This window comes from Scyliorhinus torazame, chromosome 17 (genome assembly GCF_047496885.1).
Source record: "Scyliorhinus torazame isolate Kashiwa2021f chromosome 17, sScyTor2.1, whole genome shotgun sequence".
Taxonomy (NCBI): domain Eukaryota; kingdom Metazoa; phylum Chordata; class Chondrichthyes; order Carcharhiniformes; family Scyliorhinidae; genus Scyliorhinus; species Scyliorhinus torazame.
The window spans coordinates 81,121,922-81,139,894 of NC_092723.1; the positions used below are offsets into that span (position 1 = coordinate 81,121,922).

A 17,973-nucleotide genomic window follows, 5' to 3' on the forward strand; every position below is an offset into this window, starting at 1 on the left:
AGCCCTCCCCTCAGCCCAGAGGTGTTAGAAGCAGTTATCAAATTCCTCCCGCTAAGATCAGTTAGCTAAGCACAGCCAGCTGCTGTTGAGGCAGTAGAAATGAGCGGTTATTTCAGTTACAGAAGGTGTATTAAAGCCTGTAAACATCAAACACTGTCTCACCATTCCTGCTGCTTTGGTAAATTAGTTGTTGGTCAGTACTGCACGGAGTCATGTGGACCAGAAGGTTTAGTCAATGATCCATGCCATTGGCCCATCTGAGCCATGACAGCTATTGAGATGCAGCAATCTGTTTTTGAATGCCGAGACACTGTGCAGATTGGAGGGAGAAGCTATTCTGAACTCCGACTACTTGTGTAATCCATTGAATCCTGCTGGAACGTGCATGTCTGTGAAGGTTAGGACGTAGAACATAGAACATTACAGCGCAGTACAGGCCCTTCGGCCCTCGGTGTTGCGCCGACCTGTGAAACCACTCTAAAGCCCATCTGCACTATTCCCTTATCGTCCATATGTCTATCCAATGACCATTTGAATGCCCTTAGTGTTGGCAAGTCCACTACTGTTGCAGGCAGGGCATTCCACGCACTTACTACTCTCTGAGTAAAGAACCTACCTCTGACATCTGTCCAATATCTATCTCCCCTCAATTTAAAGCTATGTCCCCTCGTGCTAGACATCACCATCCGAGGAAAAAGGCTCTCACTGTCCACCCTATCCAATCCTCTGATCATCTTGTATGCCTCAATTAAGTCACCTCTTAACCTTCTCTCTGACGAAAACAGCCTCAAGTCCCTCAGCCTTTCCTCATAAGATCTTCCCTCCATACCAGGCAACATTCTGGTAAATCTCCTCTGCACCCTTTCCAATGCTTCCACATCCTTCCTATAATGCGGCGACCAGAGTTGCATGCAATACTCCAAATGCGGCCGCACCAGAGTTTTGTACAGCTGCAACATGACCTCCTGACTCCGGAACTCAATCCCTCTACCAATAAAGGCCAACACTCCATAGGCCTTCTTCACAAACCTATCAACCTTAATAGAGACTTAATAGAGGCATACAAAATGATCAGGGGGTTAGATAGGGTGGACAGTGAGAGCCTTCTCCCGCGGATGGAAGTGGCTGGCACGAGGGGACATAGCTTTAAACTGAGGGGTAATAGATATAGGACAGAGGTCAGAGGTAGGTTCTTTACGCAAAGAGTGGTGAGGCCGTGGAATGCCCTACCTGCAACAGTAGTGAACTCGCCAACATTGAGGGCATTTAAAAGTTTATTGGATAAGCATATGGATGATAATGGCATAGTGTAGGTTAGATGGCGTTTGTTTCGGTGCAACATCGTGGGCCGAAGGGCCTGTACTGCGCTGTATCGTTCTATGTTCTAAATCCCATCCGGCCCAGGGGACTTATCTATTTTCACACTTTCCAGAATTGCTAACACCTCCTCCTCATGAACCTCAAGCCCTTCTAGTCTAGTAGCCTGAATCTCGGTATTCTGCTCGACAACATTGTCTTTTTCCTGTGTGAATACTGACGAAAAATATTCATTTAGCACCTGTCCTATCTCCTCGGATTCCAAGCACAACTTCCCACTACTGTCCTTGACTGGCCCTACTCTTACCCGAGTCATTCGTTTATTCCTGACATATCTATAGAAAGCTTTAGGGTTATCCTTGATCCTACCTGCTCAGTGTGTGTGTTGGAGGGGGGAGTGGCTGTGTGCAGTGGGATCCTGAATTACCTGTCATGGGTAGGTGGTGACAGATAAACTTTGCATCAAATAATATTTCTGCCGCTTTTCTCATTCGGGAGTTAAATGTGGCATTGCATCATAAATATGTTGAATCATTTTGTGTAAAATCCTTCACAATGGAATGGATGGTTCGTGGTAAAGGGCCAATGAAAGCGTTCATTGGTGACCACCCTGCAAATTGGAGATTTGCACCTTGACTTTGGTTTCTTTATATTTCTTCCTCAGATGCACAAATGGCTTTAAATCTACTTGAAAAGACATGGGAGAAGGTAAGGTGAAGAAGGCAGTATTAAACTGCTTCAGTACTTTAATATCCAATTTATACTATACTTCAACCTGTACTTGCATCCATAGCTTTCAGAATCTTGTGTTGCATGCTCACTGAATCAAAGAATACTTATACAAAAGCCAAATACTGCAGATGCTGGAAATTCAAAATAAAGACAAAATGCTGGTCAGGTTGTTTGTGGAGAGAGAAACAATCAATGTTTCACCTCAATCTTTCATTAGAACTGGGCAAAGTTAGAAATGTAATAGCTTTTAAGGAAGTGAACCAAAGGGAAGGTCTGTGATAGGGTGGAAGATGTGAGAGATTAAATGGGAAAAGAGTTGGTGGTGCAAGGCCAAAAGGAGTGGTATATAAAGGGAGTGATATATCAGGCAAGTAATTGGGATTGGATAGTGGTTCCAGGGAGACTCGGGATTGTGTGTAGTTCCATCTGAGGTGGTCAGATACGGTTCCATACAGAACGGGAATGGGTCAGGTTTGGTTATGGTTCCACAGCGACAGAGTTGGTCAGATTTAGATAAGCTTCCATGCGGGCTGGGAGTAGTTCAGATTTGGGTAAGATTCCACAAGGAATTCAAATACCAATTCCTGGATTTGTGCTTGGAAATTGGCAAAGCAAGGAATTAAGGCAAGTGGCAGTTCTGCCAAGGCCCACAGGGTGTGGAAGGCTGTATGGGCTGGCGTTGATGGGTGTGGGTATGGATTACCAGCAGAAACAGAACAGTTAAGAGCTCCCATTGGAAGGGAGAAGATGGGCTGTTAAATTTTAGGAAACCAATAACTGGGCAAATGAGGTTGTGAATCGGTGGGCATCTGTCCAGGGCTTCAAGCTAGAATTCTAGAAGTAAAGATCCACTTACGCTCCTATTTCTGAGAAACTGAAAGGTTAAGTATAATTGCAAGTGTCCAAACCTCCAGCATCAACTAGACCCGAGGAGTGACAGAAATAACATGCATGACCTTCTTGTCAGCATTGGAAGTTTTTTATATTTATAGATAAGATTACAGAGCATGTGCATGTACTAACTTTATTTCAGAAATCATACAAAAATGTCTTGGGGTGATTCCAAAGCCACCCATGTGAAGTGTCCCAAGAACTGATAGCAACCTTTTGTCTTTGATCTAACAGGTGAAGGGCAATGATGAAGCCATGATTCTCTGTAGGACTGCTATTGCTGCTATTAAAATCAAAATTGGAGACCTCCAGGAAACCAAGGTACCACGTAATCATAGAACCATAGAATCCTACAGTGCAGAAGGAGGCCATTCGGCCTATCGAGTCTGGACCAACCCTCTGAAAGAGCACTCTGCTTAAGCCCACTCCCCTGCCCCATCCCCGCAACCCTACCTAACCTGCACATCTTTGGACTATGGGGTGAAACCGGAGCGCCCAGAGAAAACCCACCAGACAAGGGAAGAAAGTGCAAACTCCCAAGGTCAAATTAAACCCAGGTCCCTGGTGCTTCTGAGGCAGCAGTGCCAACCACTGTGCCACTCTGGACATAGGAATTCTGCAGCAGGTGGTCAGAGCTGGAGAGAAAGCCGGTGTCCATCTTGCGCAGGGAGTAAACGGAGTACGATTTGAAATGGAATATCAGTGCTTCTTTGCTAATTGTGAATGGAAGGGCACACCCAAGAGAGACAAATGGGGTTATTTGCTTTATTTGTTGTTATTTTGGCGAACTTTTCCAGAATATAGTTGGTGTTTGTTTGAGTGCTGTCGAACAGGTCTGTCTTTTGAACTAAATCTTTAACGCTACTACCTGCCACTAAAAAGAGAGCTGCTGGTGGAAAGGGTTAACTTCTCTGCTTGTTAGCAAGAAGACAGAGCGCAACAATCTGAGATTCTTGAACTCAGTTGTGTGCTTCATGCTTTGAAAACAAAATTCCCATTTGAAGATGGAACAAACACTGTTTTTGGTTGAACTCCAATTATTTCTAAACCTCTCTTTTTTTTTTCAAAGATGATTTAAGATTTTCCACATCAATCAATATGATTAAACAACCAGATTGCCTCAAATGTCCCAAATTCTAATTTAGATCATGAAGCATTCAAGAAATTTAAAATTGCAATTTTTATATGTGGGAACTCCATGTCCGGAGCTGAAGACCCACATAATTCAACACCAGCATTGCACTCTGGTCACAATGAAAGCCAGGCTTTCACAAGTTGACATGTTTGTCCACCACCTTAATTCAAAAGAAAAGATAATGGGTGCAATTTTATGGCTGCGTAACGCCTGAGCGAGAGCGCGATGCGGCTGTTCGATTGCGGGAGAGGCCAAAATCGAGAGCCGCGCCAGGCGCCGATCAGTTTGCGATCTGACCGGCCCGCTCCCATTGGCGAAATCAGGATTGTGGCGTAATCTCCATACAATTAACGGGAAAGACCCCTTATCTAACAGCCTTCCATGATCTAATTGCCACCCCAGCAAGTGGTCACGTGGGCGCTGCAGGAGACTCTGCCTCAACAAGGGGTCTGTGCGGCACCTGTGCCATGTCCTTGTGGACTTGGCACCACATGGAGGATGAAGATACCCTCTCCCGGTGGCCGTCAAGGTCACCGCAGCTCTGAACCGTTACCCCCTTAGGATCATTCCAGGGCTCAAACTCGGTCTTGTGTGGCATCTCCCAAGATACAGCCCACAAGTACATCTGTGAGGTCATGGATACCCTGTTTGCTTGGGCAGCGAACTACATAAACTTTGACATGGACCAGGCCCAACAAGGTGCCTGGGCAGTAGGATTCTCTGCCATCACTGGGATGCCTCGGGTCCAGAGGGTAATAGATGGCACCCGTGTTGACTTGCGTGCACCGGGCTGTCAGGGTTCCATTCATTGAACGTCCAGCTCATGTGTGACCACCACATGAAGATCATGCACGTGTGTGCACGCTTCCCAGGGAGTGTGCACGACAGTGACATCCTGTGGAATTTGTTACCACAGGAAGTAGTTGTGGCCAAAACCCAAGAGCATGAATACTAATACTATGGAAGCCAAGTTTCCAGACTGTGTTCGGGATGGTTTTCTATGTAGAGGAAACAATTAGAGAACAGGTTCTTTTAGACTATTATGTAAAGAGAAAGGACTGATCAAACCGGGGCAGCACGGTAGCCTTGTGGATAGCACAATTGCTTCACAGCTCCAAGGTCCCAGGTTCGATTCCGGCTTGGGTCACTGTTTGTGCGGAGTCTGCACATCCTCCCCGTGTGTGCGTGGGTTTCCTCCGGGTGCTCCGGTTTCCTCCCACAGTCCAAAGATGTGCAGGTTAGGTGGATTGGCCATGATAAATTGCCCTTAGTGTCCAAAATTGCCCTTAGTGTTGGGTGGGTTTACTGGGTTATGGGGATAGGGGGGCGGTGTTGACCTTGGGTAGGGTGCTCTTTCCAAGAGCCGGTGCAGACTCGATGGGCCGAATGGCCTCCTGCACTGTAAATTCTATGATAAGCAGTTGGATACAGCACCTGGGCGAAGGAGATCAAAGGAAATGGGTGGAAAGCGGCTTAGGCTATTGAATTGGTTGATCAGCCAAGATCATAATGAATGGCGGAGCAGGCTCAAAGGGCTGGATGGCCTCCTATTTCTATAATATCAGGCCCCGGGGACTTGGCAACCTTCAGCCCCAATACAACCTTTTTTACCACTACAAATTTCCTTCAATTCCTCATTCTCCCTAGTTCCTTGGATCTCTAATTCTGGGCATTTCTTGTATGTCTCTGTGTGAAGACAGACAAAAGGGCAGTTTATCTACCTGAATATAGGCAAAGGCCAATAATGGGTGGGTAAAGCGGCGTTTAAGCCGCTTGGGTTTCTCCTCCGTATCATTCGGAACACAGAAATAAAAGGCAAGGGGCTGGTCCCACAATGTCTCACTGACGGGATGGCTTCTGAATGAGCTTGTCCTCCCATCAGCAATTTAGTTCTTCGAAAACTGGGGTTCCTTTTTTAAAGGCTGGCCTGCTGCACAAAAGTTCTCTTGGCAACCCCCGCCCCTCCCCATCTGCCCTTGTGCCGATGTGAATGGATGTTCTTACGGTGGGAGATGATTGAAGCATAAGAAGCCTTACAATGATATGCTAATGTAAGGAAATGATGGTACTGATGGTGACTATCAGGAAACGCGCTACGTCACTGGAGGGCGAAGGGGACAATCACATCATACTTTCATGTCTGCGTGAAACACGATTTGAATTTCACACACTATGCACTATGTTCCGCTCCCATCACTAATATTGTCAGAAGAAAACGGGAGCGGAAAATCTTAACCAAAGTAATCATTTAGCTTCTCTGCCGTTTCTCTATCCCCATTTCAAATTCTCCTGACTCAGCCTGTAAGACAGCCACATTTGTCTTACCCAAATGTTTCCTTTGTAAAAAGGTAAAGTGGCCATAGTTCCAGATGACCATAGGCTACTTCCCCCTTTGAGGCGGAGAGCTGACTGGTGGTGATTTAACCTGAGGATCACCACACCTCTGGCAAGGAGCAAGGTTGAAAAACCGCCTTGCTCTGTATAACTGCTGTCCAGCCAACTGAGCTAAACCGGCCCCGGTTATTTGTCTCCTTTGTACGTACCTACAGAAGTTTTGACGGTCAGTTATTATATTTTTGGCTAGTTTACACTCCTATTCTATTCTCTCTTTATCAATTTCTTGGTCGGTCTTTGCTATATTTGAAAATCCTCCGATTTACTCCTATTTCTGGGAAACTTGTGTGTTTTTACTGATTACCGTTAACCACAGTTGACTGACTTTTCTTTTTGAGTCTTGGTGCCTTAAAGGAATGAATTATTCCTGTAAACTGTGTAATCATTCATTACGCACTGTCCATTGCATATGATCAGACAAAACTTTTAATGTATTTTCCCATCCACGTGGCTTCTGATTGAACTACCTCACATTCAAACATAATAGAAAATTCTGTTATATTATGGTCACTCATTCCAAAAGGTTCTTTTACAACCAGATTATTGATTAGCCCTTTCTCTTTACATAATAGTCTAAAAGAACCTGTTCTCTAATTGTTTCCTCTACATAGAAAACCATCCCGAACACAGTCTGGAAACTTGGCTTCCATAGTATTAGTATTCATGAGATTGACCTAGTCGACATGCAGATTGAAGTCACCCACGATTACTGTATTGCCCATGCTACATGCTTAATAATAATCTTTATTATTGTCACAAGTAAGCCTACATTAACACTGCAACAAAGTTACTGTGAAAATCCCCTAGTCGCCACAATCCAACACCTGTTCGGGTACACTGAGGGAGAATTCAGAATGTCCAATTCACCTAACAAGCACGTGTTTTGGGACTTGTGGGAGGAAACTGGAGCACCCAGGAAAACCCACGCAGACAAGCAAACTCGGCATGGACAGTGAAACAAGCAGGAATCGAACCCGGGTCCCTGGCGCTGTGAAGCAACAATGCTAACCACTGTGCTACCATGCCAACTATCTCCTGATTCTATGCCTCACACTGTTTGGTGGCCTATAAACAACTCCTATTGATGTTTGCCGTCCCTTGCAGTTTTTCAGCTCCACCCAGATTCCACATTTTGTTCTTCCGATCTGAGATCCTCCCTTACCATTGTACTGTTTCCATCCCTTATTACCAGTGCAGCTCTGCCTCCTTTTCCTTTTTGCCTGTCCTTCCTAAATGTCGAATATTCTTGAATATTCAGTTCTCAGCCGTGTTTCCGTAATGGCAATTAAATCATACCCAGAAGTTGAGATCTCCGCATCTTCTCTTCGTCTGATTCTTATCACACTCGTCATTTTTAAACTGCTGTCATACCGCTTTCATTATTCCCAGATGGCATGTGGATTCCCAAGTCTACATTCCACCTCACATACTGGGTCATTACCATCTATAATAGACCATATCCACCCTGCCTGGAGAGGTATCTTTCCCACATCATACTTCATCATCAATTCTTCCATAGTTTTTCCACTCATTTTGTCAGATCTACTCTGGTACCATCTGGGTTGCCAAATCAATAAGTCTTCAGCCTTGTGCATTGCAGGTTTAAGCTTCTTTACGTTCTTTACGGTAGCACAGTGGGTAGCACTATTGCTTCACAGCGCCAGGGTCCCAGGTTCGATTCCCGGCTGGGTCACTGTGTGAAGTCTGCACGTTCACCCTGTATCTGCGTGGGTTTCCTCCGGGTGCTCTGGTTTCCTCCAACGGTTCCGAAAGACGTGCTGTTAGGTGAATTGGACATTCTAAATTCTCCCTCCGCGTACCCGAACAGGCGCCGGAATGTGGCGACTAGGGGCTTCTCACAATAATTTCATTGCAGTGTTGATGTATGCCTACTTGTGACAATAAATATTATTATTATTTATCTGAAGTTATAAGAAATGACAATCATAGAATAATTTACAGTGCAGAAGGAGGCCATTCAGCCCATCGAGTCTGCACAGGCCCTTGGAAAGAGCACCCCACTTAAGCCCATGCCTCCACCCTATCCCCGTAACCCCAGCTAACCTCACTAAGGACAATTTAGCATGGCCAATCCACCTAACCTGCACATCTTTGGACTGTGGAAGGAAACTGGAGCACCCGGAGGAAACCCACGCATACACTGGGAGAACGTGCAGACAGTGACCCAAACCGGGAATCGAACCTGGGATCCTGGAGCTGTGAAGCAACTGTGTCAACCACTGTGCTACCACGCTGCCCAATAAAGATTCAAAATTACAGTTGGAGCAGATACAAAAGATTATACGGGAAATTAAGTCTGAGTTGGTTAGATCAGTCACACTATACTGATTTGGGTACCAATTGTCTTTTTACAACATCGTATATGTGCTTTTCAGGGTGGATCTGGATGTTATATTAACAGGATGCTAGGAATTTTGAATACAAAATGTTCATAGTATAGTGACTTCTTTGTCTAATACTATGGAGTAAAAGACCACCTTTTTAAAAAATAATAATTTTTATCCAAATTTTCACAAAGTATCAACAACAAAATACAGAAAGAAGAGAACAAACCCCCCCCCCCCCCCCCCCCCCGTATACATAAATAATAAATTAACAGCCTTCATCAACACAAAAGCAAATATACACGCCCACTCAAAAAAAAAAATTAACCAACCCCCCCAGAGCATGTGGGTGTGGTTTGCTGGGCTCCCTGAGCACCTAACACACCTGTCCTCGCACCCAAAGACCCGGCTTATCCTTGCCCCGGTCATGTGAGCCCTATGCAGCCCCTTAAATTGCATGAGGCTGAGCCTCGCGCAAAAGGAGGAAGAGTTCACTCTCGCCAGGGAATCCGCCCACGTCCCCTCATCAATCCCCTCGCCCAACTCCTCCTCCCACTTACCCTTTAGCTCCTCCACCGAGGCCTCCTCCTCCTCCTGCATCACCTGATACGTTGCCGAGATTCTCCCCTCTCCAACCCACACCCCCGACAGCACCCTGACCTGGACCCTGCCTGGCGGCAACAGTGGGAACTCCACCACCTGCCACTGAACAAACGCCCTTACCAGCATATATCTGAAGGTGTTCCCCGGGGGGAGCCCGAACTTCTCGAGCTCACCCAGGCTCGCGAACTTCCCATCCACAGACCGGTCCCCCATCCTTCTAATACCTGCACTGTGCCAGCTGAGGAACCCTCCGTCCATCCTACCCGGGACAAACCGGTGGTTCCCCCGTATCGGGGACCACACTGAGGCCCCCTGTGACGTCTCCATTGCCCCCAAATCTTGAGGGTAGCCACCACCACCAGGCTCGTGGTGTACCTCGTTGGAGGAAGCGGCAGCGGCGCCGTCACCAGCGCCTCCAGGCTCGTGCCCACACAGGACGCCATCTCCAACCTCTTCCATGCCGCCCCCTCCCCCTCCCCCTCCATCACCCACTTACGCACCAATAATACCCACAGAGGTTAGGCAGTGCCAACCCCCTCCCTATCCCTGCACCGCTCCAGGAACACCCTTCTCACCATCGGGGTCTTCTGCGCCCACACAAACCCCATAATGCTCCTATTAACCTGCCTGAAGAAGGCCTTGGGGATCAGGATGGGGAGGCACTGGAACAGGAACAAGACTGATCATAATATGGTAGAGTTTAATGTTTAGGTTTAGGGTGAGAAATGTGTGTCTAAAACTAGTGCCTTAAACACAAAGGGTATGAAGACAGCATTTGCTAAAGTGAGCCATAACAATAGGTTAAAAGTGATAGAGAAGCAGTGACCGATATTTAAGGAGATGTTCCATTAAGACAAACACTCCATGAGAACGATGCACATCGTGACTAAATACGGAAGATAGGAAATTGAAAGAAAAGGCATCCAGCGCAGCAGATTTGTAGTAGCCCAGAAAATTGAACATTTTTGAAAGGAGCAAAGTATGTCTTTAAAAAAGTTACAGTATGAGAGAAAACAAGCAAGAAATATAAAAACAGTGAAAGCTTTTACAAGTATGTAAAAAGGAACAGTAGTTAGTGAGGTTGGTCCCTTCGAGGGTGCAACTGGGGAATTAATCATGGGAAACAAGGCAATGGCTAAGAAAACGTATTTTGTATTTGTCTTAACCATAGAAGACACACAAAACAATCACAATAATAAAATCATGGAGCAAAAAGGAGGAACTTGAAACAATCACTCGGAGGAAAAAGTACTGAATGACTGAATAGGAGGAAAGGCTGATATGTCCCCTGGACCTGATTGCCTGCACACTAGGGTCTGAAAAGAAGTGGTACCAGAGATGGTGGATGCAATGGTTGTAATCCTCCAAAATTTCCAGGTTCCAGCAGTTAGGAAGCCACAAAAGTAACACCTCTATTCAAGAAAGGAGGGAGGTCGAAAGCAAGGAATTCTAGCCACTTCGCGTAAAGGCTATCATTGGGAAAATGCTAGAATCTATTATTCAGGAGGTAGCAGCATGATATTTAGAAAATCATAATAGTCTGACGGACTTTGTGAAAGAGAAATTACATTTGATAAATTTGGGCAAAAACTTGGCAGATGGAGTACAATGTGAGAAAATATGAAATTGTTCACTTTGGTAGTAAGAATATAAAAGCAAAACATTATTTAAATGAAGAGAGATTTCAAACTCCTGTGGTAGAGGTGCCAATACCGTAAGTAATTAGAAAGACATGAAATTAGGGCAGCACGGTGGCACAGTGGTAGCACTGCAGTCTCACGGCGCCGAGGTCCCAGGTTCGATCCCGGCTCTGGGTCACTGTCCGTGTGGAGTTTGCACATTCTCCCCGTGTTTGCGTGGGTTTCGCCTCCACAACCCAAAGATGTGCAAGATAGGTGGATTGAACACGCTAAATTGCCCCTTAATTGGAAAAATGAACTGGGTACTCTTTATATATTAAAAAAAAAAAAAAAAAATGTTTTTAATGAAGAAAGCCATGAAATTAGAAAGACATGAGGAATAGTTGGCCTTTATTAGGGGTGGAGAATGAAATTGGAAAGACTTACTACCATTGTCGTCGTCTTCTTCGGTGATCACTCTCTAACGAGTATGATTGTCCACTTAAGATACTCCGTATTACTAGTCAGGGGTTCTGTGGATTGTCGCATGGCTGATGAGCCCGATCCTAGAGCCACATCTTCGCCAGCACAGTTGACAGGTGTTTCCGGGTAATAGGATAGGTCCTTGGATTCTAGGTCACTAGTATTCCTTTCTAAGGCTCCTTTTCCAGGCCTCCCCGTGCCGTCGCGTGTCCTTGAAGAATTTTATCCCTTTAGTCAGCAGGTTCCTCTAATTAGATCACTTCTGAGCAAGGGTCTCCCAGGCGTTGACACCTTTGTTGCCTGAGAGAAAAGGTGGCTCCCCAGGTAGGGAAAATGTTCCACGTTTTGGTAGTGTTTCTCCATGGACCTTGATAGAAACATAGGAAAAAAAAGGAGCAGGAGGAGGCCATTCGGCCCTTCAAGCCCCATCCACCATTCATTATGATCATGACTGATCATCCAACTCGATAGCCTAATCCTGCTTTCCCCCATATCCTGGAGAAACATAGAAAAAAATTATATTTTTTATATATAATATTTATATATATATATATAGATATTTTTAATATAATTAATAATTATATACAATATATAATGTGGCCGAGTCCGGATGTTGCTCTGGGATGGGTTGGTAAAGGACTTGGGCCTTCTTGAGGTTGAGGCTGAGACCGAATCTTTGGTTTGCTCCTGCGAAGGGGTCAAGCATGGTTTGGAGATTCTCTTCTGAGAGAATGGAGATGGCAATACCATCTGCATATTGAAGCTCCAGGAGCGATGACGTTGTTGTTGTCTTCTTGGATTTCAACTGTTTGAGGTTGAAAGGTTTTCTGTCCATCCTGTAGATGGTGTTCACTCCATCATGAAGCTTGTTCTTGACAGAGCAGCACGGTAGCACAGTGGTTAGCACTGTTGCTTCACACCAGGTTTGATTCCTGGCTTGGGTCACTGTCTGTACGGAGTCTGCACGTTCTCCCCGTGTCTGAGTGGGTTTCCTCCAGGTGCTCGGTTTCCAACCACAAGTCCTGAAAGATGTGCTTGTTAGGTGAATTGGACAGTCTGAATCCTCCCTCCGTGTACCCGACCGAACAGGCACTGGAGTGTGGCGACAAGGGGATTTTCACAGTAACTTCATTGCAGTGTTAATGTAAGCCTCCTTCTTACAATAATAAAGATTATTACAAGGTGAAGGATAGGATAGCAGCGATGAAGATGATGAAAAGGATGGGGGCGATGACACATCCCTGATTGACTCCAATCTTGACCTTGAAGGTTTCTCTTTTATTTCCATCGGTGAGGACTGTTGCCGATATTTTGTTGTGGAAGATTCGGAGGATGTTGATGAATTTCTCTGGACAAAAGCCTTGGTCAGATCGATTAAGGCCTGGAGAGTGGTTGATGTTCCTGGCATGAAATTTCTGAGCAGTGAAAATCATGTTTGTTGTTCCACAGTTTGGATAGAAGCCACACTGGCTTTCTGGAACAATTTCTTCAGAGACTGAAGAAATGGAGAGTAAAGCGATTCCTTGATCGTTCGCACAATCCGCTTTGTCTCCTTTCTTAAAGATGGTGGCGATGACGATATCCTTGAGGTCGGTATGAATTTCTTCTCTTGTTCCAGATTTTCAGGAACAACGGATGGAGATGGCGTGTAATCTCTTCTCCTCCAAGTTTGAAAATCTCCACTGGAATCCTATCCATTCCTGCGACTTTTCCAATCTTCACGTGTTTAATGCCGGCATTGACTTTGTCCACATTTGGTGTGAGTCCGAGATAATCTTTGATGGGGAGATGGCAGATTTCCTCAAACAGGTCCTCATGGCTTAGGTGTTCTTCGAAGTGTTCTCTCCATCGGAGGCTGATGCTTTCTCTGTCTCTCAAGAGGGTTCCGTCTTTACTCTGTACTGGCATGAGGCCTAGGGTATTGGGTGCATACATTGCCTTGGTGGCACATAAGCCCTGGGTGCCATGCTTGCTGGTGAGGAATTGCAGCTCCTTTGCTTTCTCAGTCCACCATTGGTTCTTGATTTTCCTAGTTCTTATTTGTATCTCCACCTTTGCTGTTTGATGAGCTCTCCTCTTTGCCTTGCTGGTCATGTTGTTTTTCCAGGCGTGGAGAACTTTCCACTTCTTGTCGAGTGGTCGTTCTCGTCGAACCAATCTTGGTGTTTTCCTGGTCTTGTAGCTGATGCTTTCTTCACAGCTTGAGATGATGGCTGCCTTCAGCTCTTTCCAGTTTCCCTCCATGCCATTAGAATGGACAATTTTGAGATTTTGGAGAAGACATTGTTGGAAGTTCACGAGCATGCTTGGCTCTTGAAGCCGCTCAACGTTGATCTTTTTTCTGAGCTGCTTCATCTTCCTCTGCTTCTGATGGAGTTTGATGGACATAGCGAAGCGGATGAACAAGTGGCCTGTCCAGCAGTCATCTGCACTGGTCATTGCGTTGGTGCTAAGGGCATTCTTTTGGTCTTTGGATCGGATGATGACAAAGTCAATCCTGTGCCAGTGCTTTGATCGTGGATGTCTCCAGGAAGTCTTGAACTTGTCATTTTGTTGGAACATTGTGTTGGTGATGATAAGCTTGTGTTCTGCGCATTTGGTAAGCAGGGGAGCCCCATTGGAGTTGCAATTCCCAACTCCTTCCTTCCCAATGGTACCTTTCCAGAGATGAGTGTCCTTTCTAACCTTGGCGTTGAAGTCCCCAGGGAGGATGATCTTCCTTAGGAATGATGTGGAAATGCCGGTGGTGGACATAGTAAGAAGTCTTACAACACCAGATTAAAGTCCAAAAGGTTTGTTTTGAATCACTAGCTTTCAGAGCGCAGCTCCTACATCAGGTGAGTCACCTGATGAAAGAGCTGCGACCTGGTGTTGTAAGATTTCTTACTCTCCAACATTCCTAAGGAACAGTATGGTGTCCAGGTGGAGTAGAAGCCACCTTTTGACACCTCATCATTGGCACCAAAGATTGGGGCGTAGGCACTCGTGACTGTTGCCTGCTGATTCTTGGCAAACTGTAGACAAAGGGTCATGAAGCGCTCGATGATGCCAATAGGGGGCTCACAGAGTCAGTTGATGAGTTTGCTCTTAATGACAAATTCAATTCCATGCGTCCTTGGCTGATCCTCGGGTCTTCCTGGACAGAAGTAGGTAGAACCACTGCCATCTTCCCTCAGTTCCCCTTCGCCTTCTCTTCAGGTCTTTTGCAAGGCAGCAAGTCGATGTTGAAGTGCCTGACTTGTCTGCAGTTTTCTGTTCCAGTTGAATGTTTTGCTAATTTTCCATGAGGTTTCGTACATTCCAGGTTCCGAAATTGAGTTTAACTTTTCTGACTGCAGGTAGATGAGACTGCTGGATGCGGTTTTCCTGCCAGGTTGGAGATGAAACAGACTATTTTTAGAGCACCTTTTCTAGCTTCCCCATGAGGAGTTAGCAGAGTGGATCCTGAAGAATCATGAAGGAAGTTGCCGAAATCCTCTCCTGTTCCTATTCCAAGAGCGAGACGACTGAATCAACCGCCTACGTACCAGTCTGAAGCTAAGGACTTCTTGATCCCACAATCCTGTCCACGTCCCCTCTCGCTGATCGCCGCAGGGCTTATCTGTATGTTGGTTTCCTCTCGGTAGAAGCCTGGTGTGGAAGATCTATTGACGTGGATGTGCCATTGCACATCAACAGACACATGGTCCCTGCAGAAGATGGGCCTAATTCAAGTTGACAACTGGTGATCTCCCTACTGCTGCATCCTTCATGTGCCATTGCAGCCTTTGATACCATACGAGTATATTCCACCTGATCCACTGTTGAGGACTTGTTTTGGATTGAACTTTGTCTGGTTCCTCCCCTTCGACCTTGACCGTCATCGATGACCATGCCAGAAGTTTAAGACTTCCGACGGCATTGCTCTCTGGATCAATAAATACATTCAAGCTCTCCACCATGGCAAGGTGACAATCCACTGAAAGGGTTACAACTGTACAGAGCATTGGTGAGATCATACCTAAACTACTATTTACAATTTTGGTCTCCTTCCTTCAGAAGGGGTATATTTACTTTGGAAGCAGCTGAGAGGCTGTTAACTCGCCTGATTCCTGGAATTAAGGTATTTTCTTAATGAGAAAGGGTTGGCAGGTTGGCCCTATGTTCATTGGAGTTTAGAAAATGACAGGGTAGATGCTAAGAGGATATTCCCCCTTGTGGAGGAATTTAGAATTAGGGGAAACCGTTTAAGAATAAGGCATCTCCCATTTAATTTGGAAGTGAGGAGGATTTCCTCTGAGAAACATGGATCTTTGGAATTGTCTTGCACAGAGAGCACAAGAGACTGGGCCTTTGGAAATATTCTCGGCCGAGTTAGCAGATGTTTGATGTACAAGGCAGCGGAGGTTTATTTGGGACAGGCCGGAAAGTAGAGTTAAGGCTACAATAAGATCAACCATGATCTTATTTAATTTATAGGTGGAGCAGGGTCATTGCGCAGAATAGCCGACTCTTGCTTCTATTATGGTCTCATTGCCTTGCGCTTGATGTGAGTTAGGATAAAGGTGGCAGTTTTGGATGAGCTCAGGTTAACAAAGGGTTCAAGGTGGGAGGCTGGCCAGGAGAGCATTAGAAAATTGTGCAGAGGTAAGAAAGGCATGGAGGCGTGTTTCAGTTGAGACAGGGACAGAGATGGACAATGTTATGGATGTGGAAGTGCCAATCTTGGTGATGCAGAGAGTCGGGTTGGAAATTTAGCTTGGGGTCAAGTAGGATGCCACGCTTGTAGTCCTAGACTGAGGGAGGGTCTTTCTGATGAGTGTTTAAACTAAGATGCAGTCAGATCAGTGTAACATATCTCGTAGCAGCCTGTGAAGAACAAAGTTCTCCTGCTGGCCTGACCAATATTTACCCCTTGGCCAACACCCTTGAAATAAACTAACTCCATTCCTTTGTGTACTCTTTGTGGGTCTTTGCTATGCACAGATTAGCTTTCATAACACCAGACTACCCTTCAAAAGTAGTAGATTGCCTGCAAAGTATTTTGGTATGTCTTAAGCATGTAAATTGTGTTCTATAAGTGTTCTGCCTTCCTTACTGAAGGTGGCACTTGACCTCTCCAATGTTACAGTCTGCTGAACAATTTGAAGTGATTACTGGGCAGTATTACTACCAAGGGGCATGAATGATGTTGAACATATTGAGAATTCCTTTAATTCCAGAAAAAATAATCACTCCTATGCATTTGTGATTTTTGTACTGTTCAGGCGCTGGAATATTCTGTACAGCTGCTGTGAAAATGTGCTCAGTGAAAGATAAATGGTTATGAAATACACTTGAGAGCTTCATGGACAATCTGAATCTACCGAGAATATCTTTGTATGTGAAACCTGTATGAATCAATATACTCCAAAATATAGAAACATACTGAGAGCAGCAAATAACTTGCATGCTAAAATATACAAGAGGCATTCTGAAATCACATACATTTGCAAGTTATAAACTATGATCGGCCTTGAATTCACCAAGCTCTTTTACAGCTTAACATGGGCATAGTGGGTCAGTATGAGACAGTAAGGGTTTTGTGACAGAATTGCTTATCCCAGTATCAATGATGTGGAGATGCCGGCGTTGGACTGGGGTGAGCACAGTAAGAATCTGTCTATATATGTTTCTGGAACATACCTCTTCATTCACCTGAGGAAGGAGCAGCGCTCCGAAAGCTAGTGACATCGAAACAAACCTGTTGGACTTTAACCTGGTGTAAAACTTCTTACTGTGTCCAGTATCAATAGCAGCAGAGAAACCACTCTGTCTCTGGGATTACCTGTTTGCAAGGCTCTATATCCCAGGGAGAGAGTAGTTTCTCAGTCTCCAAGGATACTGGGTAAAGAACTCTACTAAATTTCTTGCAATACGTACAATGACCATTTTGAAAATTGAGGCATTAGCCTTAAAAAAAAAAAAAAAAGCTTGATGACAGTGCCGAAAGGTGTTATAGAATTTCCAGGTTTCACTGTATCTCAATTGGAGGCCGTGTACAGACCTAAAAGATGTGATACTCGTGTGCATTGTAATCTTCCATGAGGTCATTATCTCTTCCTTTGGTCAGTGATATTCCCACTCTAACCTGTTGCATTGATCCTTCCACTTGTTAGAAAATCATTGAGGAAGTTGACGAGATGCTGCAGAAGTTGCCAGGAGTGACATCCGTCCACGGCAGGTTTTATGATACCTCCAGCAGTTACTATCAGGTGGTGGGTGATCATGCTGCTTACTACAGGGAGGCTCTGCGGTATCTTGGCTGCACCGAACTCGCTGACTTGTCAAGTAAGTGTCGAGCTCTGTTCCTTTTCGAAATATTGCAGTTCAGCTCTTTTAGTGACTGCTGGTTTTGCAAGAGCTGATTACAGAGACGCTTCATAATGTCTCGCTCTTTTCTCATTCCTCCTTTAAGTTTTTCTTTCTCCTGTTG

The 17,973-nt window shown here is 45.2% G+C and overlaps 1 protein-coding gene across 1 annotated transcript in view; it reads left to right on the plus strand.

Annotated features, from left to right (window-relative positions):
- LOC140393976 (26S proteasome non-ATPase regulatory subunit 13-like) overlaps window positions 1-17,973 on the plus strand; it is a 92,655-nt gene that overhangs the window by 33,878 nt on the left and 40,804 nt on the right. Inside the window, exons 5-7 of the mRNA XM_072480686.1 lie at window positions 1,982-2,025; window positions 3,175-3,261; window positions 17,657-17,828. Of these exons, the coding sequence (XP_072336787.1) occupies window positions 1,982-2,025; window positions 3,175-3,261; window positions 17,657-17,828 (303 nt within the window). The remainder of the gene's footprint in view (window positions 1-1,981; window positions 2,026-3,174; window positions 3,262-17,656; window positions 17,829-17,973) is intronic.